The 24,293-nt window shown below is 40.7% G+C and overlaps 1 protein-coding gene and 1 pseudogene across 3 annotated transcripts in view; both read right to left on the bottom strand.

Annotated features, from left to right (window-relative positions):
- The window catches only part of CHCHD6 (coiled-coil-helix-coiled-coil-helix domain containing 6), a 298,780-nt gene extending 275,406 nt beyond the window's left edge, over nucleotides 1-23,374 (bottom strand). For 2 of the 3 annotated variants that reach the window (XM_027863898.1, XM_027863901.1), the window contains exons 1-3: nucleotides 23,158-23,374; nucleotides 4,652-4,862; nucleotides 221-293 (exon numbers count right to left, since the gene is read on the bottom strand). In XM_027863898.1, the coding sequence (XP_027719699.1) occupies nucleotides 221-293; nucleotides 4,652-4,862; nucleotides 23,158-23,241 (368 nt within the window). In that variant the 5' untranslated portion in view covers nucleotides 23,242-23,374. The remainder of the gene's footprint in view (nucleotides 1-220; nucleotides 294-4,651; nucleotides 4,863-23,157) is intronic. The other variant, XM_027863899.1, reaches the window with a different exon arrangement.
- Nucleotides 5,975-6,329, bottom strand: LOC114044445 (annotated as a pseudogene).
- Nucleotides 23,375-24,293: the final 919 nt, after the last annotated feature.

The following is a 24,293-nucleotide window of genomic DNA, read 5'->3' as shown; positions in this document are numbered from 1 at the left end:
TATGGTGTACCCAGTCAGCATGTTTCCTTGTCTTCCCTCATCTCTATTCAGTAGCACATGAGTAAGAGTAGAGGGGGCAGATGGTAGAAGTGATCCAGGACAGGGATTTGGCAAGGGATGAGGACCAATAGGCCAAGAGGAAAAGATATTAAAAAACTGATTACTATCAATGACCCCCAGAAAACTGGACCGAGGACAGAAGGGGTTTACATGCCCTTACCTCCTGTACAGATCCTCTTCTGCTTCAGAGGGCTGCCAGCTGCTCTGGCTCTCAGTTTTGGGGGGTTTAGGGTCTATAAGAGGTAGAACACAAATGATCAATTATCAAAGGGAAGAAGGCAAGGTAATAAAAGACACACAGAGGTACATTAACCATCTCAGGAAGTTCTTGAAAGGGAGACTGAGAATTTAAATTTCCCTAAACCACCTACTTCTCATTCTCCTATCCAATGACTTCCCTTCTACCATGCTATGGTTTGCCAACAAGTACAAATAATCTCTATAGCTAAACATTCCAAAGTGATTATCATATCTCCAACTGGCTGTGAAATCTGAGTCTTTTACTGTGCAAAGCCCAAGAACCTAAGAAAAAATATATTTATATATATATCCGTATATATGTATATATTTATACATATACACACATATGTATATATGTATGTGTATATATGTGTGTGTGTATATATTATATATATGTATATGTATGTATATATATGTATATGTATGTATAAACATAAGAATATCCATCTGGATCAGTCTCTTGATTCACCTGACCAAGTATCTATTTCTGACCAGGACACTAACTGATGAGTTGGGAAAGGCCTATCCACCATGATGAAAACTTCAAAGATTAGGGCTGTACTGTAAACATTCTAGTTTCCTTAGAATGACCCATTACTGATTTATTATCTTGACTTTATCTAGACCCTTCTTGAACCTACTCATATTTTTAGGCTGCCCCATCTCTTGGGGGAAGTGAGTTCCAAAAATTTACTCCTATCTATGTAAAATGCAGCATAGTCTTTTTAATTTATCTCTTTGTAGTTTTAAGAGGTTGCTCTCACTCTAGAGTTCTGAGATTGAGTAAATAAATCTATGTTTATCCAGGAAAAGGCAGTTGCTATGAGATAAGAAAAACCCTGAAGCTGTAATCAAAGAGACCTGGATTTGAAACTGGCTTTGATATACTTACAAATTCTGTGACCACGTCTTAGTAATCTCAGTAGGCCTTAATTTCCTCATCTATAAAATGAGGATAATAATACTTGTACTACGTAACTCACAGGATTATTGTGGAGGAAAACAGTAACATGAGTTATTATTATGTCCACCTTTGTCATCCCTCTCATAGTCCTTGGACTTTAATCATTTTTCCTTCTCAGGCTCATGGCTTCCCAAACTGAAGTCCTAATTTTTTTTTCAGTCTGTCTTCATAAGGCAATCCCCCCACCTACCTGAGCACATTAACTGCCCTCCACTTGCACCACATTAACTGCCCTCCTTCAGTGACATTAAGGCTTTCTTGATGCTCAACAACTAGAATGACAAGAATTATTCCAAAGGTATAAGTATTATACCTTTGGTTTTCTATAAGGGTAAGACAGTATTTGACTTTGTTTTTTATCCTCTAAGGAATAATGCATTTAACAACTTGAATATTCAACCTTCCAGGGATTTCCTTCCAGAATTAACCATCTTCTAACATCCATTCTCAAACCAACTTTCACAGGCAGTAAACTAGGTTGCCATGCCCTTAACTGGGAGGAGGAAAAACCTTAAAAGACTCTGTATAGCAATATTGCTAGGTTTCCAACTTTATGTGAAATAAACTGTACTGGCTTTTAATTTGGCGGAAATGGTTTTCACTTCTATTCATAAAATGAAAGATTAACTGATTAAGGAAACATCAAAATTGCTTTAAATTTGAAATCAATATATTAAATTCTTTAGTCAATTTCAAAATATAAATTTATATACAGCATTTTTCCTTCACAAATTCTATTAAGAAACTATGACCAAAATCCACACCCATTCAATAAAAAAGCAAAACATTTCATAACAACTAAAATTGAATAAATAATAACAAAATAAATGAATCATTATTGTTCAAGCTGCTAAACTTGCCAACTGAACAAAATCCTTCCTATTTCTACAAAAAGTACAACTAGTAAATATGGGTCCCTGGCAATTGTCTTTTATTTGTCTCTTTCGAGTTTGGAGGAATAACCATTATTCTAGAGTTCTGAGATTAAGTAAACAAATGTGGGTCTCTCTGGGAGAGGCAGCCATGGTGTAGTGGAAGAAGCCCCGAATTAGGAAACATAGGTTTGACTCATGGCTTCACACTAGCTGTGTGAAGACTGGCAATTCACTAACCCTGAGTCCCAATTTTCATGTCTATATAATGGAGAAAATAAAACTTGCATTACTTACCTCATGGGTAAAGAAAACACTTTGTAAAACTGAAAGAGTTATATAAATGCGAGTTATTATTATGATGGTTGCCAAGTATATACTGCATAGGGTTGTTATGAGGATCAAATAATATATGGGAACCTTAATATGCATGTCAGCTATTAGTATGCTCTTAGGGATTATGTCTTAGGTATCTCTGTAGGTGCTGCAGAGCCTAGGACAGGTCATTGCGCAGAGTAGTCACTAAATATGTGTCTGGCGGATTCTCCCTAGACTGCTACATGCCAGGTATCCATGATTTAATATAGTCTCTAAAAAAACTTTCCAAAATATTACAGGAATTATGAATATGTATCAAACACAATCTCTGCCCTCAAGGAACATCATCAAGTAGGAGAAACAAGACACGTGCAAAGATAATTACAATACAAGGTAGCATGTGACGTGCTCTATTACAGTTGATGGAGTGGTAGGGGAACAACTGACTTGACCTCTAGCAGTCACTCATTGGGCAAGGGGCTTCCCTTCTGAGGCAGAGCTACTCTACCAGCCAATCAAAAACAACAGCTTTTGGGTATATCTAGTCTGAAGTAAAACCTGAATTTCCACAAACTAGGTCATCAATCCTGGCTTTGCTACTTATTAGTTGTGTGGCCTTGGGCAAGTCATTTGGCTTATTAGGGCCTCTGTAAAATGAGAGATCGGACTGGATGCTTTTCTTCGGCCTTGTCTCCTGCTTCTTATTAATGGTCAAGACTTGGGAAAAGCTCACACAACTCTGTGTGTTTTGGAGAGAATTCAGTAAGGGGCCAAGTAGTCATAGAGACCCAATGCAGATCAACTAAAATCCAAGGAAACAAGGAGTATTGAATAAAACTGAAATATAATGCAGTGTGTAATGGAAAAAATACTGACTGAGTAATCAAAAGACACAGGTTCTAGTCCTAGAGGTCTATCAGCAATCCCCACTCTGGATCTCAGTAAGGGTTGGACTAAATAATCTCCAAGGTCTCTTTCACTCCTAACATTTTGCTATTTTCAGAGTATCTACTGGTGGCAATAAAATGTAAAGGAAATATAATTCATTCACAGAAGCCTGGGAAAGAACTGTGACTTCATGGCAGTTGGACTTTGAACACTAGAACTAGGGGATGCTGCCAGGCAAAGGCTATGATGCCACTGACTGGAATGCAATCCTTTTAAAAATAACATTAAAATTTATCCCATTCTAGTGATAAAACAACAACCAAATGTACTGGCACTGCCTCCTACAGAGACTCCAAACACTTAGGGACAAATATTTGCCTTCAGTTATGGAAATAATGTTATCTTCTCTACTTTTTACAGAAAGAATTTGAGACAGAATGAAGGGAAGAGTTTGGCCAAAATCACATAGAGGCTCTGACCATTAACACAGAAATTTCTCTATACCCCACCAAGAAGCAGGATCCCACCATACATTTAAATTCAAAGAATACCATCCTGTGATAAATATTAAAAAAGGCCCATGATCTCATAAATTTGAGAGTTTCCTCCAGTGATGCAGGTCACAATCTGCCTATTCTTTGTTATTCCTATTCATGTCCTCATAGCACTTCTTAAACCAGGAAGGGGGTGGGGGGGGGGGAAGGGGAGGGTGAGATCCACAGTTTAAGAACTGCTGAAGTAATCACAAGTGGAAAAAGTTTAAGAAGCCCTGCTCTAAAAAGTATCACAGGAGGTCTACCTGGAATGCCTTCCTTACTTCCTCCAAACATCTCAAGGGTACCAATACTCTAGCTGTCTGCCTGTCATCCCTCACTCTTGCCATATGACCAACTCATATTCTCTTCCCATTATGTAATTTGTTGATAACACTGTCTAGTCCTTTTCTTTTCTAGAGTTTCTCATTGGTCACATCCTACAGCCTGCCCCCACCCACTACATACCTCTCCATTGCCCTCTATATGATTACTCTTATCTCATTATCTGAAGGAAGTGATCTTCTATGTCTTGCTGCCATATAGCAATATCAATGAAATTTTTGTATTGAAAAGACAAGCCTTTGTATTCCAGGGAAACTTAAGGACAGAAAAAAAAAATTCTGCAAAGTGATAGAAAGGGAAAACATACCCAACAAAGCTGAACACAAAAGCCACCCAAATATGGAATAGTAGTTCAATAGTAGTAATGAGTAATTTCTCAATCATCTTTTTTTTTTCCTCTTTCCCTAGGATCTCCCAGTAATCTACCATACCTGTCCTAGGATGCTTTGACTTGCCTTCTGGAGAGCCAAATATAAAAGATGAAGAATGAGAAAATGAAGGAGGAGGTGGTGAAGTATGAAGTGACGAAGCAGCAGGTGGTGAAGTAGATGTCGAAGCAGGAGGTGGCGATGCAGGAGATGGCTGTTGCACCTTTGAAGATGCAGACGGGTCCTTCATACGATTAACTACATCTTCAGAGAGCTATGGGGGGAAAAGCAAGGGGAGGGAGACAGGAAAAAGGGAACAGTTAAGGAATAGTTATAAAATAACTACAGCCCACCACAAAGACCTTACCTCTTCCAAATGGAGGACAGGTAACACTTTTTCTGTTTTACAGAGAAAAGTTGGCATATGGTTCTCAAGAAAACAGTTCACAAGTTCTTAGAGAAAACTGTAGATCAACTAAGAATAAACATTCCAAGTCAATTCAGTTAAACAATAATTTATTAAATGCCCATTCTATCATGCCTTCTGAAAACTCTAGTCTGGTTAAACTCTGATTTATGTGAGGTCTCGTCAGCTCACATTCCTTCCATCTTCTGGCACTCACAGATACCTCAGAAAGTCACAGCCACTGTGGGGCCCATCTCCAATGCTAGGTGCTCCTTCTTTCATGCCCTGATCCCCTTGGCTAAGACAAAAAGAAGGCATACTCCTTGATTCTCAGCCCCCACTTCCAGGTCCACTCATCCAATTCTATCATCTGTTCCAGATCTTTATTGCCACTGATCCCCCTTCCTTCTCAAGAAGCCTAGCACCTGGCTCAGAACTGTCCTATCTACCCCAAATCCCTGTTTTCATATTGAAATATTTCAATATACTCACCGATGGTTACTTGAATATTCTGGCCTCCCAGGTCGATACCCTTAAGTTTCATGACCTACACTTTCATTTCATGTCAGTTGCCTATAGACATGGGTCTCACCATTACTTATAACTGTGCAACACTTCCATGGTCTTCAACTCTGAAATGATCTTCTCCCTGATCATAACATCCCATACCTCCCATCTTTGTTTTTCTGACTGAAACAGTTCACATTTATTACTACCCACTGAACCACACACAACCCCAAGTCTAGTGCTCAAGATGGGATAAACAGCACATTTACATAATCTTATGAATCCAACCCTCTTTCAACAACCCAGAATCCAATGTCCCTGCACTCAGTTATTATTACTCTTGACATCTCTCAAAGGCTGAAGAACGGAAGGTAGGCAGCAAAATGAGTAGTGTTCTATCAGTTCTCCAGGCAAAAAACTCAGCAATAATAAAGGTGTCAAGGGCAGAGGGGGATGGAGGCCCTGGTGGTTCACTAAGTCTTTACTGCTGTATCTCTGGATTTGTAGACCATGCCTCAGCTCTTTAGTTCCCAAACAATTCCTTGAGGCAAGCGACCAGTGATAGACATTGCATAAACTCCAGGCTTGAAGTTACTAACTCACTGCCATTTAGAGATCCAGCTGTCCTCCAAACTCATCACTGCAATGATCTCATCAAAAGAAGAGCTTGTACAGTCATACACCATTTCTCGAATACCTGTCATCTGTAGGTATGAGGCGCAATTTATCACAGCCATCATACTCAAATTGGTCTATAGTCTTGACCAGGGAACAGAGAAGACAAGCTCGCAGATGTCACAAATCCTTGGAAACTGTGTCCAATGCCATCGCTGCCTCCCAGAGCCGAATAAAACTTTACCAACCACAGTCAAAAACCTATACCTCCCATCTTTCTCTTCACTTACTATACCTATTCTTTGTCCTCACTGTGACTTCCAGTTCCTTTATCTTTCTCAGTTCTCTCAGGTCATCCTTGCACTAGCCTCATTTTTTTTCTGGTCTTCACAGGCATAACCCAGTGGTTTTTTTTCTTAGATTCAATATCTGAGTAAAACAAGCATTTAATTAAGCATCTCCTGTTTGTCAGCCCTGTGCTAGGTACTAGGGCTATAAAGCCAAAAAAAAAAAAAAAAGCCAACCAGCCCCTGCCCTCAAGTAGCTTACATTCCACTTGGGAATTAGAGGGGAAAAATATGCACAAAAAAATAAAAATGAAAAATAATTTCCTAGGGGAAGGCACTAGCAACTAGAGACAATCATGATGATCTTCTAGTTAGAAGTGGCTGAGCTTTGAAGGAAGTTAAAGATCCTATGAGACTGGGATGAGTAGGAAATGCATTCTAGGTATAGGGAAAGACCTGTTCAAAGGCACAGACCCAGAAGAAGGAATATCAAAAATGAGGAACAGCCAATAGGCCAGTTAGACTGTAACATACAGTGCATGAAGGAAAGCAATGTGCAACAAGACTGAAGAAATGGCTATAGCCAGGGTGTGGAGAGTTTAAAACAGCAAACAGAGAGGTTTATATTTTATCCTCATAGCTCCAATAGGAGATACCTGAGCTTCTTGAACAGGGAAACCCACATGGTCATCACTGTGCTTTAAGAATGTCAATTTGGCAGCTCTGTGAAGGGTAGATTAGACAGGACCAGCACCTGGCAGTAGTGAGAACATTTAGGAGGCTACTGCAATAGTCCAGGAGAAAGGCGATATGGGTCTGAAAATGGGTAGTAGCCATGCTAGTGGGCCAAAGGAAATATTGTGAGAAAGATATATTGTGGAAAGACCACTGATACAGCACTTGGCAACTGACTGAATGTGAGCGATGATGGTAGGGAGAAAGTTGAAGATTACTCTTGAGAAACTGAGTGATTGAAAAGGTTGAGTCTAAGATGCCTACATTAAGCTGGAAATCCCAAAAGGCAGCTGGTGATATGGCATTAACCTTCAGAAGAGAGGCTAGGACTGAATACATACATCTGGGAGCTGTCTGCAGAGAGGTGATAAGTTCATGGGAGTTGATGAGATCAACAAGAGAGTATATAGAGAGAAGTAGGTCCAGGGCAGAGTCTTAGAGTACACACATTCACAGGATACAGGGCAAGAATGATTATCCAACAAACTAAGAACGAGTGGCCAGACAGCTTGAAGGTTCGGCAAAGAATAAGAAGTTATAGGACGAGGAGGTTCAAAAACACATCTAAAGGAACAAAGAAGGGAAATGGTAGGAATGGTACAGGAGGTATGAATAAGGATGAAAAGCAAAAGAACTGGTTGATCATTTCAACTATCTATTGTCTTTCTACCCTTGAATTCTTGCCTCTTTATCCTGAAGAAGTTTGCCTCCTACTAAGAAATATAACATGTACCACAGATAAATAAATTCAACACAAATTAAGGAAGATCAGAGCATTAACAAGTATCAATCAATAAGCATGTTAAGCTTCCTTCTAAGATGGCCTCCCACATACCTGCCCACATACCTAACCCAGCAAGATCTTAAAGTTTGAACCAGGCTGAATAATGTTCAAGAAATCCAATGAGAAACTACAGTAAATGATTTCTTCCACTCCACAACTGCACAAAAAGCCAGCCAGGTACCTCCTTCCTCTCCCACTTTTCCCAAGTAAAACCAGAATCAGGATAGCCTCTCAGCAGAGAAGTAAGCACTGACAAGCAGAATACTTTTGAAAGTAGTACATAGAATTTATTATGTGCTTTTTTTAAAGCAAGTAACATAAGATGGAGATTTAATTTCATAAAGAATCATCTGTTTGTGTTCTGTTACATGTATGAAAATACTCTGATTTTGGTGTTTCAGTTCAAAATGAAAAATAAAGCAACAACTATTTACTTAGTACTTATGATGTGCCAGGCATTGTGCTAAGCACAGGAAATACAATAAGTATCTGTCTTCAAAGAACTTATATTCTAATGGAACTTATATTCTATGACATAACACGAATATATATGTATACATGTATTTAAATAATATATACCAAGTCAATAGAAGGTAGCATATTAGAAGCTGGGAGAATCTGTAAAGGTTTTCTGCCAAAGGTAGTGCTTGAGCTGATTCTTGAAGTAAACTAGAGTTTCCAAGAGATGGAGGTAAGGAAGGAGTCAGGTAGGCACAGGGGACAGCCAATGCAAAAGAATAGAGACAGGAGGGAGCATGACATATGCACAGAACAAGCAGGCAGTATGACTAGATTGCAGAATGCAAGAAGAGGAGAAATGTATACGAAGATGAGAAAGGGTGCCAAGCAATGAAAAGCTTTAAATGGCAAAAAGAGAAGTGTATATCTTATTTTAGAGGTAACAGGAAATAACTTGAGGAGGAAGTCCAAAAAAGGCTCACTGTAGGAGTCCTGAGCCGAGCCTGAAGGAAGCTAGGGATCCTAAGAGGCAGAAGTAAGGAGGGAATGCATTTTGGCACAGAGGGCAGCCTGCATGAAAGAAAGGAGGTGAGAGATGGAGTGCTATGTTTGGGGAAGAGTTAGTAGACTAATTAAACTAGGAAGTAGAGTACTAGAAAGAATATAATAATAAATAAGTCTTGAAAGAATTCAGGAGTTGAATAATTCCTCCTCCTCTGAAAGAGCTAAATGCTACTGGATAAAGTTATACAAAAAAGATGAAGTCATATACCACAAAGGTGTATCACCTAATCTCCTACTTTAAAAACAGAAGTCATCTTCTGTGAGCTCCTTCATCTCCCCTACTATAAACCTAAAAATCCCTCTGCATTAGCCCTATCCTCTCCTTCCCTTCAGTCCTTGAGGAAGAGATGGTATTTTTCCTTACTAAGTCAATCCCCTCTGCTTTTGGATACCTCTAATTGTTAGGAAGTTTCTTCCTAACATTGGGCCTGAATCTACCTCTTTGCAGTACCTAACCATTGCTCCAGAACCTCTCCAGTGGTGCAAAACTGAACAAATTCAGTTCCTCCCCCACCAGAGAACCCATCAGACTCTTGAAGACAGTTTTCACATCCTCCCTCTGCTCTCCCCATCTTCTGTTCTCCAATTCCATCAACCAATACTCATATGACATGCACTCAAGGCTCTTCACTAATTGACCACATCTCTACCATTCTCAAAAGACTTCAATGGTTCCCTATCAACTCCAAAATAAAAGACCTTGGCCCAACATTTGAAGTCGTCCGAAGTATGACTCCCACCTACATTTCCAGTTTATTTCATATTCATCCCTTTCACATGGTCTATATTTCAGCCAAGTGGCATACCAACTATTTCCCAGGTTTGACACATTTCTGATGCCTGTGCATCAACAAAGGAATTCATCCATCCCTGAAATGCACTCTCTCCTTCTCTTGGTACCTTAGAACCTCTAGTTTCTCTTCAAACTCAGCTCAGGCACAACATCATCTATGTAGTCTTTCCTGATTACCTGTAGTTGTTAATGTTCTCTCCTCAAATTATTTTGGATCTACTTATCTGTTTACACGTTGTGTTTCCTAAGTGAAATGTAAACTCTGGGAGAACAAGGACTTCCCTATTTTGTCTTTACCTCACTAGCACCTAATAACCACTCTGCACATAGTAAGCATTAAATAGTTGTTCAACTGAATTTTACTGAGTCTAAGTTTGGGGACTCAGTGCCTACATACAAAGAAGCCACTGGAGAAAGACAACAAAGGCCCCTGAATCCCTGGTTGGGAAGAAGCTAAATAAAAGGCAACACTAATGGACTTTACTAGGGGTGCACAATGAAGTGAGGTCCAGTAGCAGCTGCCAACGGTCCCCTGAATGCTGCAGAGATGAGCCATATGTTATGGAGAAGAAACCCTACTTACAAAATGCACAAGAAGTAAGCCATTACTGCTGAAGCACAAAGAACAGTCAATGGCCCTGGGAATCTACTGAAGGTAACTGCCATGCTCTTTTCTCTTGGAAAAGCTGTCTCCCTGGTCTGAATCCACTTTACTTCTACCTCCCTCTATAACTGGATGCTAATAGCACTTGAATCACAAGTCTTTGCCTATAATGAATCTACTGAACTATGCTACCTGGTAAATAAAGGGTTAAGTAAAACATTGGCAGATTCCCTGTTGGCAACAAGGGAAATTTGCAATATTTTTTAATGTTGCTGCAAAATAGAGCAAGTAATATTTTTAATCAACAAATATATATACATACACTGTAGACGTGTGAGACTAAACACCATCTGGAAAATGGCATTCACACCAACATAACCAGAGTGGAGGTCTGTAAATCTAGATTCAAACCCTGAAATTCAAAATAGCCCCAGGCATACTAGACTCCATCCATGGTCTCAAATGCTAAGGGGGATAATGGGGTAGAAGAAGGCAACTGAGAACAGCAGAAAGAACACTGTTCTGCAAGTCAAAATAATTGGGTTCTAATCCCAGTTCTGCCACTAACTAGTTGTGTGACCTGGGACAACTAACTTCTTTCTGGGCCTCAGTTTTCTCCTCTGTAAAACTAAAGGGTTAGACTTAGATCAGAGGTCTTCACCTGGGGTACTCCATTAAAGAGGTCCAGGGATACATTTCAGGGAGTCTCTGAACTTCTTTTTCTTAGTTATTTGGATAACTATCTCAATATAATCGTTTCCTTTGTTATCCTAATGTATTTTATTTTATGCATTCAGAAACATCATTCTGAGGAATCCATTGACTTCCAAAAGGTGGGTTAATAACACAACAAAAAGTTAAGAACCCCTGGACTAGACAGCATTCACAGCCTCTTCCAATCTGGAACTCTATGGTCTACGATTCTAAGGTTGAGGCCTTAGTTCTTAGCCTGAAGACACACAAGAAAAGTCCAAAACAGAGTCCTTTGAGCAGTGGTGTCAAACTCAAATAGAAATGGGGGCCACTAAACTGTACATTAGGATCCCTGTGGCCACAGAAGGACTTTGAAAACCACGTGTCAATATGACCTTTGTTCTATTATATTTTTATTCATTTTTAGAAATATTTCCCAAATACATTTTAATCTGATTCAGGCTGCTCCTGGAAGAGACTGATGCCCAGACTTTTGCCCTCAAACACACTTTACAAACCTGACCTCTACATCTGCCTGTGCCCTCAAGAAACTCACGAAGTAGAAACACTTTGCCAGTTTGTGACCAGGAAGAAAAGAGGTTGTAACGGACTCTAACAGAGTGAAACTAATAGGCCTGAAAGACTGTTATAGTGATCACCATTACAATATTGGTATTATTCTGTACAGTGTTCTCTTGGTTCTGCTCACTTCCCTTTGCATCAGTTCATATTAGTTTTTCCAGGTTTTTCTGGAATCATCTTGCTCATCATTTCTTGCAGCATAATAATATTCCATTATAATCATACACCACAACTTGTTCAGCCATTCCCCATTTGACGGGCATCCCCTTAATTTCCAATTCTTTGCCCAGAACCGAGAGTCATGGAAGAGCCAGGAGGCCATTGTCATTGGATGAAAGAGTATGTGGTGGGGAGTAAGGTATAAGAAGACTGGAAAGGCAGGGGCAGACTAGGTTATGAAGGGCTTTGAATGTCAAACAGAGCATTTTGTTTTTGAGCCTCGAGACAGTAGGGAGCCATGAGAGTTTATTGAGTAGGGGAGTGACATAGTTGGACCTGAGCTTAATAGTAGTGGCTTAATGGAGTATGGAGTATGGCCAGTTTAGCCAGACTGTAGACTGTAAGCATGAAGAAGAACAATGTAGAGGAAGGCTGGAAAGGTAGATCAGTATATGTTCCTTTAAAATTCTTTTCTTGATATCTTTTGTTTTGACAAAAGCAGCACTGCCAATTTGGAACTAATTCAGTCTCGGTCAGCACTTGTAGCATTGTTATTTAACAATGTTTCAGAGGGGTCCAGGTAAGAGTGTGTCTGTCCTCTGCTTCTTTGCATTTCTCTCAGCTCCAGGCACAAGTCAGGCCCTTGGCATTGAATGAAGGAAAAGAGAGTGTAGGGATAAACTGAAGACCTGAAGGAAGGCTAGGGTTGATAACCAAGCAACCAACCAAATGTTGCTAATTCCTGAAAATGGCTATTTAGTTCTTTTTTTCCCTCTTAATTAGGAGAAAAGGGGCTGTGTAGAAAGCACCACCCCTCTGTGCCCTGGTCAGCACTGAGGAAGTGATTAGACTTAAGTGGCTGAAAAGAAAACCACGTAGTAATGTTCTAAAAACCAGTTGAATATCACTGCAGTATTTTGCACCTTGGTTTTATTTTACTTTACTTGGAATTAGGGGACCCTATCATGTAGGTTAATGTAAAATAGTTAAAAAATTAAAATGGTCCTGGTACCTTTCTTGAGAGAATTGGCAGAGTGCCTATAACCAGGTTCTGGAAATTCTCTACTTACATTTGCAACAAAAAGCCTGATGCAGACACTTGGCTTCAGGAACATGACCAATGAAACTAATCATTTATCATTTATCATTGTCATCATTGTTGAAAACCAGTACCACTTTTGTTAAATTAACAGCAAAGGTCCTTTAACTGAGAACGTCTCTCCCTCACTCTGCACAAAGTCCCAATCATAATGGGGTGGCATAAAGGAAAGCACAAGGGACAAGAGTCCAGAGCTAGGTTTGAGGCCCAGCCCTGCTATTACTGGCTAGCTGTGTGACCCTAGCTGAGTTACTTTACTTCTCTGGGTCTAGGTTTCCACATCTGTAAAGCAAGATGGGTTCAATCAGGTGATGTCTAGGATCACCCCCAGCTCTAACACTTAATCTGTGATGTTTTGCCAGCATCAAACACTCATACAGCTAGCTATATAGCTTGCACTTGACCTCTTAAATGAAGGTCACATGAGAAGGTAGTCTCTCTCAAAAAAAGGAAGTCTCCAAGGGCTTACCACTTTTAGTAACACCTGCTTTTCAACCTTGCCAAGAAGGCTAAGAGGCAAAACTGAAAACATACAAATGATTTCATTAATAGGTATGTCTCAATGGGTAGGGAAGGAAAAATGGAATAATTTTTTTGCGGGGGAGAGAGGGAAGGACAAACACTGGAAATAAAAGTGATGTCAAAACAAAAGATATCAAGAAAAGAATTTTAAAAGAACATATATTGATCTACCTTTCCAGCCTTCCTCTACATTGTTCTTCATGCTTATAATCTACAGCCTAGCTAAACTGGCCCATTTGCTACCTCAAGTTTCTCCCCACTCCTGACCATACTCCTGACCATTAAGCCACTACTATTAAGCTCAGGTCCAACTATGTCACTCCCCTACTCAATAAACTCTCATGGCTCCCTACTGTCTCGAGGCTCAAAAACAAAATGCTCTGTTTGGCATTCAAAGCCCTTCATAACCTAGTCTGCCCCTGCCTTTTCAGTCTTCTTATACCTTACTCCCCACCACATACAATGACAATGGCGTCCTGGCTCTTCTATGAACAAGACACTTCATCTCTCTGTTCTGGGCATTTTCTTTGACTGTCACCCATGCCTGGAATGCTCTCCCTCCTCATTTCTGTCTACTGGCTTCCCTAGCTTCCTTTAAGTCCCAACTAAAATCCCACTTTCTACACAGGAAGCCTTCCCCCACCCCTCTTAATTTCATTGCCTTCCTCTGTTAATTATTTCCTATTTATCCTGTATGTAGCTTGCTTTGTACATATTTGTTTCCACGTTGTCTCCCCAATTTGACTGTTAAGCTCCTTAAGGGCAGAGACTGTTTTTTGCCTCTTTTTGTATCTCCAGTGCTTGGCACAGTGCCTGGCATAAAGTAGGTACTTAATAAATGTTTATTAATTAATTGATTTTTCCCCATACATGATATTCTATCTCCCATGTGCATGCCTGGAATGTACTTCCTCTTTATCTCTGTTTCTTAGAATCCTTATCTTGTTTCCAAAGCCTTTCTTGATCCCTTTGGCAGCTAATGCCACCCCCCCCACCCTTTAAATTATCTTGTATTTACTTTGTGCGTCCTTGTACATGCATAAACATAGGTTAGCACAGATTCTGCACCTGGGGTGTTGGCATACTTTGACTGAAAGCTTTATCATTCCACCTTCTCCTTTGGTGCTTTGCAGGAGTCCAGGTATACTAAGGTTTAGGGCTTCCTCCTGATTTATCTATCAATGCAGTAACTATCAGAAGAGAAAATGAGATTAATCTAGTAAATTAGGGAAAAATATACATCTCAGTGTACAAGCTGTCTCTCCAGATACAATGGAAGTTCCTGGGAATAGGGATCATTGTATTTTTGTCTATCTATATTCAGTGTCTGGAATATAGTTTGGGTTTAATAAATGCTTGTTGGTTTAATGTTTGGGGAAAAGAAAAAACATAGAGAAATGGCTCAGGGAAAATTTATTTTAAACAAATATCAGTGGAGTGTCTCTCATTCTATTTTTCCCCTAACCTTCTAATAAAAATTCCCTTTCTACCTTCCTGAAGGTCTATTTAGCACCAAATTATTAAAAAGAATTTAAAATTGTACATTTCTCTGACAGTTTATATTTTTTCACAAACACTTCCACCTCACATCTGAGTCTTGAAACAATATTCTAAGGTACTTGGTGTATGTGAACCGGGGGGGAGACAAGACAGTGAAGATATTATGCCCATTTTACAGCTGAAGAAATTAAGAGCCAAAGAAATTCAATGATCTGCCCAAAATTGTTAACAACAAAGCAAGAACTAGCTCCAAGGCCTTTCCACTGCAGATAATCCCTTCCCTCCAAAGTTTGAGAACAAAAAGGCTATACTGGAAAAATCACTGGACCAGGAGTCCTGAACAGAGACTCTGGCGGGGATCTCTAACATTTCACTAGGCTTGTGCAGCAAACATTTAGTAAATGATTACAGGGAAAAAAAGGTAAGTTCCTACTAGGCACAAGGCACCACGAGTCTCGGTTTCCTACTCTGTCAAATGAGGAAAATGTCTGTACTGCCTATTCCCAGGGGTGTCCTGAAGACAGCACTCAGCAAACTGCAAAGCCCCCTACACTCCAGAGCTCACAGCTCTTGCAGCAGGGTTGGTGGGATAGAATATGAACAAAGCAGGACAGCATGATGTGGGCAGAGAATGGCCAGCATTATAGTATGGTACAGGCCAAGAAATAGAGAGCAGGGTCAGTGACAGAGAGACCAGAGTCATGCACCCTCCTCTAGATAATGACAACAGCTCACAACTACATAGCACTTACAAAGGTCTACACAGTGCTTTAATCATATCTAATAATATAATTATCATAATCATAACTAGCATCTATTATGTGCCAAGCACTGTGTTAAACCCTTTACAATTATTAGCTCATTTGATCCTCACAACAACTCTGGGAGATAGGTGCTATTATTATCCCTATTTTATAGAGGAGGGAAGTAGAGGTTACATGATCTACCCAGGGCCACACAGCTAGTAAGTGTTTAGGGCAAGATTTGAACTCAAGTCCTCCTGACTTCAGGCCCAGTGTTCCAGTCACTGTGCTACCAGCTGCCTCATTTAATCATTTAATCCTCAAAGCAACCCAACTCTGATATTTACACAATGAATGGACAACAATGAAGTATGTAGTATAGGCATTGCTCTCTTTACCTTACATATGAAGGAACTAAAGCTTCCAAAGGTTAAATGACTTGACCAAAGTAAGGCAAAAAGTAGTCGAGCTAGAATTTGAGCCATTTGCTGACTGTTAACAACTGCCCTGTTCTTTTTCCCCTTTCCTTTTCAAACTATCTCTGCTGCCTATCTCCACCTTTCGGTCCCTCCAACCATCAATCCCCCTTCTCTTTCAACCTTTTTCCTTCTCTCGTGACCTCTCCTCAATTCTCACTTCTATCCCAGCCCTCTATTCCCACTACTTCCACTTCCCTCTATTTCTCTGCCATCCCCCATTCAGAATTGTCAAATCATCAACATCTCTGAGCTGGAAGGAACCTCAGAAATCATCTACTCCAACCTCCTCATTTATATGGAAAAGGAAATTGTCACAAGCATCACTGTAAGAATGTCAAGAATATAACTCTTAGAATGAGCTGGGGCTAGAGATAAATGCTAAGGAATAGAAAAAAGGGCTTTGAAAGCTATTTAGGGGATCAAGAAGATCAAATGTGAAAGGATCCCTGCTAACTCAACTCTTAGTTTGCTTCTGTTTTCTCCACCGAGAACGATCTTTCGACTAGGAAGGCTCAAACAAAAATGGTAAATTAGGGAGTTGAAATCCAAGATAAGTTAATAGGGGGTAAGAAAGCATCCATCTGCCACCAATAAGTTCAAATTACCAGGCCAGAACTAACCATATCAGATGTGTCAAACACACCACAACACTCCCCAGGGCAGTCTGAACTAGATTAAAATACAATTGGGAAACATTTCACAAAATAAATAACAATATGATAGAATACAAATAATGTCAATATGGAGTATTCTAAGTCAATATGTGGCTGCAAAATATGTATTTGAGTTTGACACCAGTAAATTGCATGAACTTACTAGAAGAACTAGCAGATCTGACTGCTGAGCTGCTGTCAGCAACCTCTAAAAGCCCATGCAGAATGGGAGATAATGGGAAAATGTGGTCCTCATATTTAATAATGTAAAACAGTCCTCAAACTTCAAACTATTCCTGGCAAAATGCAAGAATATAGTATTAAAGGGATGGTTTGTGAACATTTGGAAAGGGAAGTAGTGAACACTAGGAGCTAGCATAGTTTCATCATGAACAGGTATATCAGATCAACCTTATCTTCTCTTTTGGTAGGGTTACTAGCCTGGGAGATTTGGATAATGACAAAGACTGGGTATGATTGGTTTTCCAAAGCATTTAATAAAGTCTCTCAAGCTATCTTTGTGGACAAGACAGGGAAATGTAGGACAGACAATAGTACAGTGAGATGAATTTGGAAATGATTGAAAGACTTGATCCAAAAAGTATCCATAGTTCAACCAATGTGGTACAATAGTCAACAGAATTATGAATTTGGATTCAAATCCTGGTTCTGCCACATGTGAGATCTTGGGCAACTCCCTTCACCTCTCTGTGCCTCAGTTTTGTCATCTATAAATTAGAAGGCTGAACTAGATGACCTCTAAGTCTTTTCAACTCTTGATTTGTGACAGTATGTCAATTTGAAGGAAAGCCTGTAGTAGAGTGTCCCAGGGATCTGTCCTTAGTCATGTGTTATTTAAAATAATCTTTAGCAACAAACTGGATGAAGGCAGAAATGACATGCTAATCAAATTTACAGATAACACAAACTTAGAACAATGAGTCAAATCTAATAATACTTAGTAAGGATAATGTAATATTCTCACACTTGGATTTTTAAAAATCAACTGAATTCATTCAACTGAATGAATAAAAGATTGGAGAGATGTAGCTGACATAATAGCTGACATTTACATTGCAATTTTATGATTTGTAAATCAATAATGGGGCACATTATCCCATCTGAGTCTCACAACAACACTAAGAGTTAGGGATTACAGGTAGTACCATCATCATTTTAGAATAAGGAAACTGAGCTTCCAAAAGGTTCAGAGACTTGCCCTAATAACCCAGCTATTGGGCACTGGAGGAAGGTTTTCCTAACCGCAGCCCCAGTACACTGTGTACTCTACCAGATGTCTCTCAGAGGGATCAAGGACTAGACAAAAATTTGTGTGAAAAAGATGGGAGGTTCTATTGGACTGCAAGCTGAATGTGAAATCATGGGGGTGACAAGCAACCAAGCCTAGTGCCTTGGATGAGGGAGGTAAAAATTCCTCTACACTCTGTTCTAATCAAGCAACATGGAGACCATGCTCAGTCCTGGGAGACCTACTTTAATAAGGACATTAACAAGCAAGATCTCATCCAAAGGAAAGCAACTAGGATAATGACAACACTTGCAATCAGTGGTTGAAGGAAAGAGGGACTTTTAGCCTGAAGGAGAGAAGTTACACAGAAACCATAGCTGTCTTCAAGTATCTGATGAGCTGCCTTATGACAAAGGGTTTGGTTTGTGTTACTCAGCTCCAGAGGGCAGAACCAGGAAAAAGGGTAAAAACTGCAGTGAGGCAACTCTCTGACTCTACGTAATAAAAAACTTCCTAATAATTAGAGCTGTCCAAAAGACTGTCCTAAACTCCCTTCAGTCTTCATATATGCTCTCTTAGTGATTTTATAACTCCCATGGGTTCAATTATTATCTCTATGCAGATGACTCCCAGATTTATATATCTAGCCCTAGTCTTTCTTTTAAGGGTCCAGTCCCATATCTCTACCTAGATGTCACATCTCAAATTCAACACATCCAAAACAGAGCACATTATTTTACCTGATCCTCCCCCATCCTTCCAATCACCCAGATTCACAACCTCAAAATTGTCTTTGACTTCTTCCTTTCCCGTATCTAATCAATGGCCAATCCTTAATAATCCTATCTCCAGAACATCTTTCTCAAAGAGATCCCCCTTTCTACACTCACATAGCTATCACCCTAGTTCAGGTACACATCACTTCTGATGAGCATTTTCACTGGCTGTCCCATGCCTGGACTGCTCTCCCTCCTCATCTCTGCCTCCTGCCTGTCTTCCTTCAAGTCCCAGCTAAAATCTCATCGTCTATGAGAACCCTTTCCCAATCCCCCTAAATTCTAGTGCCTTCCCTCTACTGATTATCTCTAACTTATCATATATATATATATATATTATATACATATATATATATATATAATTAATTATATCTTGACTTTCACGTAATTGTTTGTATTTTGTCTCCCTCATTAGACTGCATTCCGTGAGAGCAAGGGACTGTCTTTTGCCTTTCCTTGTATCCCCAGGACTTAGCACAGTGCCTGGCACATAGTAGGCCTTAAGAAACATTAATTCATTGACTAGATTAACGTCTCCTAATTAGACCCTTAGCTTTCAGCCTCTCCCCTCGCCAATTCATTAACCATGCAGCTGCCAAAGTACTCTTCCTAAAATAGGTCTGACAATGCCATATACCCCACTTCCAACAGCATCATCAGCATTTCCCTACAGTTTCTAAGATAAAAATCAAATTCCTCTCTCTACTTGGAATGTAAAGCCTCTCACAATCTGGCTACAGTTGATATTTGCAGGCTTGCTGCACCAGGATTCCCCTTCACGCCCTCTGTGTTCTGGCCAGACTGGCTCACTTGCCATTCTTCTAACTTCAAATTCCCTCTTGCTCCTCTGACTTTGCACACGCTGCTTCCCTTGCCTGGAAAGCCCTTCCTCCTCACTTCCAAGCTCTTGGAATCCTGAGCTTCCTCCAAAATTCAACTCATTTACCACCTTCTAGGGGAGCATTTTCTGATCTGCCTAGTTGTTAGACTTCTCTCTGTGTCCCCCATATATTGGACAATGTGCTGAAGATGTCTTCAAACAGAGGCTAGGTGGCCATTTGTCTTGCAATCAATTTCCCCAGATCTCGGATTTTCTCCTTTGTGAAAATAAAGGGGGTGGCCTAGAACAGGGGTTCTTAACCTTAAGTCCATGAACCTGTTTTTTAAAAAAATTTTGATAACTATACTTCAGTAATTGGTTTCCTTTTTCAATCCTCTATGTTTTTATATTTTAAAAAAATGATTCTGAGGAGTCCATAGGTTTCACCAAACTAAATGTGAAAGGGATCCATGATAAGGTTAAGAACCTCTAGCCTAGAAGGTTCTCTAAACCCCCATCCAGCTATGAATACTAACAGTTGAAATTTATATAATGCTTGAATATTTTCAAAGCACTGTACACATATTATCTTACTTGACTCCTCAAACAATCTTGTAAAGTAGGTGCTATAATTATCTCCATTTTGCAAATTAGAAAACCAGGGCTGAGAGGTTAAATGTCTTGTCACAGATATCATCTCAGGTAGAAGTCCGACCCAGGTCTTACTGAATCCAACCACTGCTCTATCCATTACACCACACTACTTCTCAGTGAAAAGCCCCAAAGAGGCAGGCAACATGCTAACAGAGGGCTCTGAGGATAAGAGGACAATGCCTCAGTGACATGAAATTCTATGGGCCCAGAGAAAGAATTCGACTTACCCAAAATCACCCAGCCAGTTGGTGACAGAAACAGGGTTGAAAACTCAAGTGTCCTGACATCTGGTTCAGGTCTCTTCCCTATCTCTGCCGCTACCTTTTCCCTCTCCCTTCTATGCCCATACCCTCTAATTTAGAGTCAGGAACCCTGGGTTCAAAGTCTGGCTCTGCTAGTAATGGTAAAGAACTGGAACTAAAGGAGTGCCCCTCAATTGAGAAATGGCTGAATAATTCAGAACATATGAAGGTGATGGAATGATTGTGCTCTTAAAAAAAAAGGTGAAAGGGATGTTGTCAGAGAAATCTAGAAAGATTTGTATAATTTATACAAAGTGCTTTTCAAACTTTAAAGCGCTATATTAAATGCTAACTACAGTCATCTTTATACGTTTTGGTTATCTGTGGATTGGTCATCGATAATTAAATGGGAATTTTTGGAGATCTGTGGTGCGCTGCAGAAAATCATAGATGACTCACATATATAAAGAAAACTTAAAAAACTTTAATAAGTCATAAATGCATAAATACTGCATGTTACCTATTTTATAATTTATTACTGTAAGTACACATACATAAATTTATTATTAACAATAAGATTTTGTTAAAAGTTTCAGTGCGCTAAAGAATTACATGCACTCTTTGGGGATGCCTCCTCTTTGTCCCTCTACCATCTGGAGTCAGTCACATGATTTTCTTCCCCAGTGATCAATGTATCTAGGGCTTTTCCTGGAAAGAATTCTGTGAAGCAGCAACTGCAGCTGCACAGGAGGCTGCAAAGACTATGCACAGTGTGTGAGATACTAATCTCTCTCTAGTAGAAAGCGCAACTTTTTTATGGGTGCAGTGTGTTGTTTTATGTGTTTTTTGTGTTAAATAAATATGGTCAGAATTATTAAAAATAAAGGTTTGGGCTGGGGCACATATGGGCGGCACAGAGACCACCAGGCTTCAAGTCAGGAAGACTCATTTTTCTGGCCTTAAACACTTACTATTTGTGTGATCCTGGGCAAGTCACTTACCCCTGTTTGCCTGTTTCATCACCTGTTAAATGAGCTGGAGAAGGACAAACCACTCCAGGACCTTTGCCAAGAAAACTGCAAATGGGATCACAAAAAGTCGAACATGACTGAAAAATGACTGAACGACAACAAATGGGGCCTGGAGTTATTTGAGGCTTTTCACATTTGCAGGGGTCCTGTGCCCCTAACCCCTACCAAGTGTCAAGGGACAACTGTATTATTACTGCTGTTCTATGAACTGATGCAAAGTGGGCCTAACCAGAACCACAATTTATATAACACCATAATAAAAGACAAACAGCTTAGAAAGACTTTTAAGAACACCATTCACTGCAAAAACCAAGCACAGCTGGAGAGGACTTAACAATGAATCAGACTACCCTCCTTCTCCCAGACAGGTGATGGATTCAGAGCACAGACTGAGACATATTTTTTGGACACGGCCGAAGGGGAAATGTGTTTGGCTTGACTATACATATTAGTTACAAAGGTTTTGTTTTACGCTACCCAACTCCTTTTAATAAATCGTGATAGACTCAGGATGTGGGTTGAAATATATTTTTTGGACATGGCCAATGGGCAAATTAGTTTTTCTTGACTATACATATTTGTTTAAAAAAAAAAAGGTTTCGTTTTATGCTACCTATCTCATGATAGTGAGGTGATAGCCTCATGGTGCAGATTGATACATCTATATTTATACATGCAGTAGTCAAGCAAAACAGATTCCTATACTGGCCATATCTATCTATCTATCTATCTATCTATCTATCTATCTATCTATCTATCTATGTGACTTTTGTTGCTCAGTCGTTCCTCATATATGTGTGTATATATGTATGTATATACACATACAGACAGGCCCCAGTTACCTCATGTGTGTGCACATATGCACACATATATACAGGCCTGAGTTTCCATATGTATGTATGTGTATGTATACATACTAATATACAGGCCTGTTTCCTCATATGGGTGTGTATACATATACATATATGTGTGTATATGCATATATATATAAATACACAGATAGGGCCTCAGTTTCCTCATGTGTGTTTACACATATATACACATGTACGTATATTTGTGTGTATATAAAGAGAGAGCAGGTGACCAATGTGGGACTCTGTTTTGCTTGACTGCACACATCTGTAACAGTTTTGTTTTGTTTTTCTTTTTTCTGGCTTCCTCAATTTGGGGAGGGGGGTGAGGAAAGAGGGAGAGAACGCAGATCTGAAAATAAAATATAATCATTAAAAAAAAAACACAGGTTTTATTTATTTTTCTTTCCTTTTTCATGGGGGTGGTGCAGGAAGAGAAGGTGGGCTTTTGTTCACTGAAAGAAATAAAAGTGGATTTTTGTTGTTTTGTTTTGTTTTAAAACCGGGCTCGGCTCCTTACTCCACTCACTAAGGGAACAACTGGAGAGCTGGGGGGCAGGCTGGGAGCCCGTCGGGTTTAGCCCCGCCAGCCTCGGGGCGTGTGACCTTAGACAAGTCCCTTGCCACCTCCAGGCCTCAGTTTCCCCCCCCCCCACGTCAGGTAGGAGGGGGCAGATCCCGGAGTCCGTTGGCGGATTCCCCGCCCCTCCCCGCTCCCCCTTCCCCGGCCCCTCCCCCGGCGCGGCCTAGCTCCGCACTCACCCGGATCCCCTGCAGCACCCGCACCCGCTCCTCCTCGTCCACCCCGAAGGACACCTTGCGGGGAGTGCTCTCGGTGCTCCCCATCCCCGCCCTCCCGGAACAGAGACCCCCGGGAGGTTCCGGAGGCGAAGGGGAGCAAACGGGAACAAACCGTTTCCTCCACAGGACCCTAGAACCCACTTCGGGACTCCCTGTTCCCTCCGGCTCCCTCAGTCTCCGCAGCAAGCTCCCCGCTAACAAGGCCTCGTCTTATTGGCCGCCGGCGGACGGGCAGCCAATCGCGAAGGGCTTCCCTCGCGAGGCATTCTGGGAATTGTAGTCTTTGTTTCTCGCCCCCACCTTCCAAGGGAGGTGCTGCCCCACGGAGCCTCGCCCCTCTAGGCGCCTAAATCCAAAACCAATCCCCCAAGAGGGCGGGGTCCGCGCAGCCTGCGGGGCGGGGTGTAAGAGAAGAGTGTCGTCCAGTCGGGTGGGCAGCGTCGCTTCTGCACCCGGCCCGTGGTTGTAGATATAATCAATCTCACCCTGGAGACGCAACATGTAGTGCATAGGGCGCAGTCATGGTATCACAGGTTCGGAGCTCAGGTCCAGCTGTGGCCTCTCCAGCTGTGTGCCCTCGGGCATGTCACAGATCTAGAGCTGGGAGGACCTCAGTGTCCACCTACTCCAACTCCGCCACCCCCCCACCCCTTTTACACTGGAGGAATCAGCGACCCAACGACTTGCCTAAGGTCACACGCTTGCTCAAAGTCACCTACATAATCAGCATCAAGATAAAGGTTTTAGCCCAGGTCTTCTGACCCCAGAGCCAGAGCTCTGCCCGTTTCACCGGCCTCTCTGAACTTGTTTATTGATCTCCAAAATAAAGATAATAATGCCTGTTCTGTCTAGAGGATGCTGAAAAGCCAAAATCAGATAAAGTCTGTAAAGTGCTTCATAAACCTTAAAGTGCTCTATCAATGCCAACAATTGTTCCCCTAGAGCCAGAAGAGAACCATGTGCCACTTTCCCTTCACTGGCATTGACAGCCTACCATACACCCTAGCTCCTGCTGACATATAGAAAGTGCTTAATAAATTCTTTTTAACTCACTGGTGCCCTTCCCCTGATAATTTCAAATTTATCCTGCCTGTATT

The sequence above is a fragment of the Vombatus ursinus genome, unplaced genomic scaffold (assembly GCF_900497805.2).
Source record: "Vombatus ursinus unplaced genomic scaffold, bare-nosed wombat genome assembly UNPS02014773.1, whole genome shotgun sequence".
In the NCBI taxonomy this organism is placed as follows: domain Eukaryota; kingdom Metazoa; phylum Chordata; class Mammalia; order Diprotodontia; family Vombatidae; genus Vombatus; species Vombatus ursinus.
The sequence above is the reverse complement of the archived record's forward strand: the minus strand, read 5'-3'. Positions and strand labels throughout refer to the sequence as shown.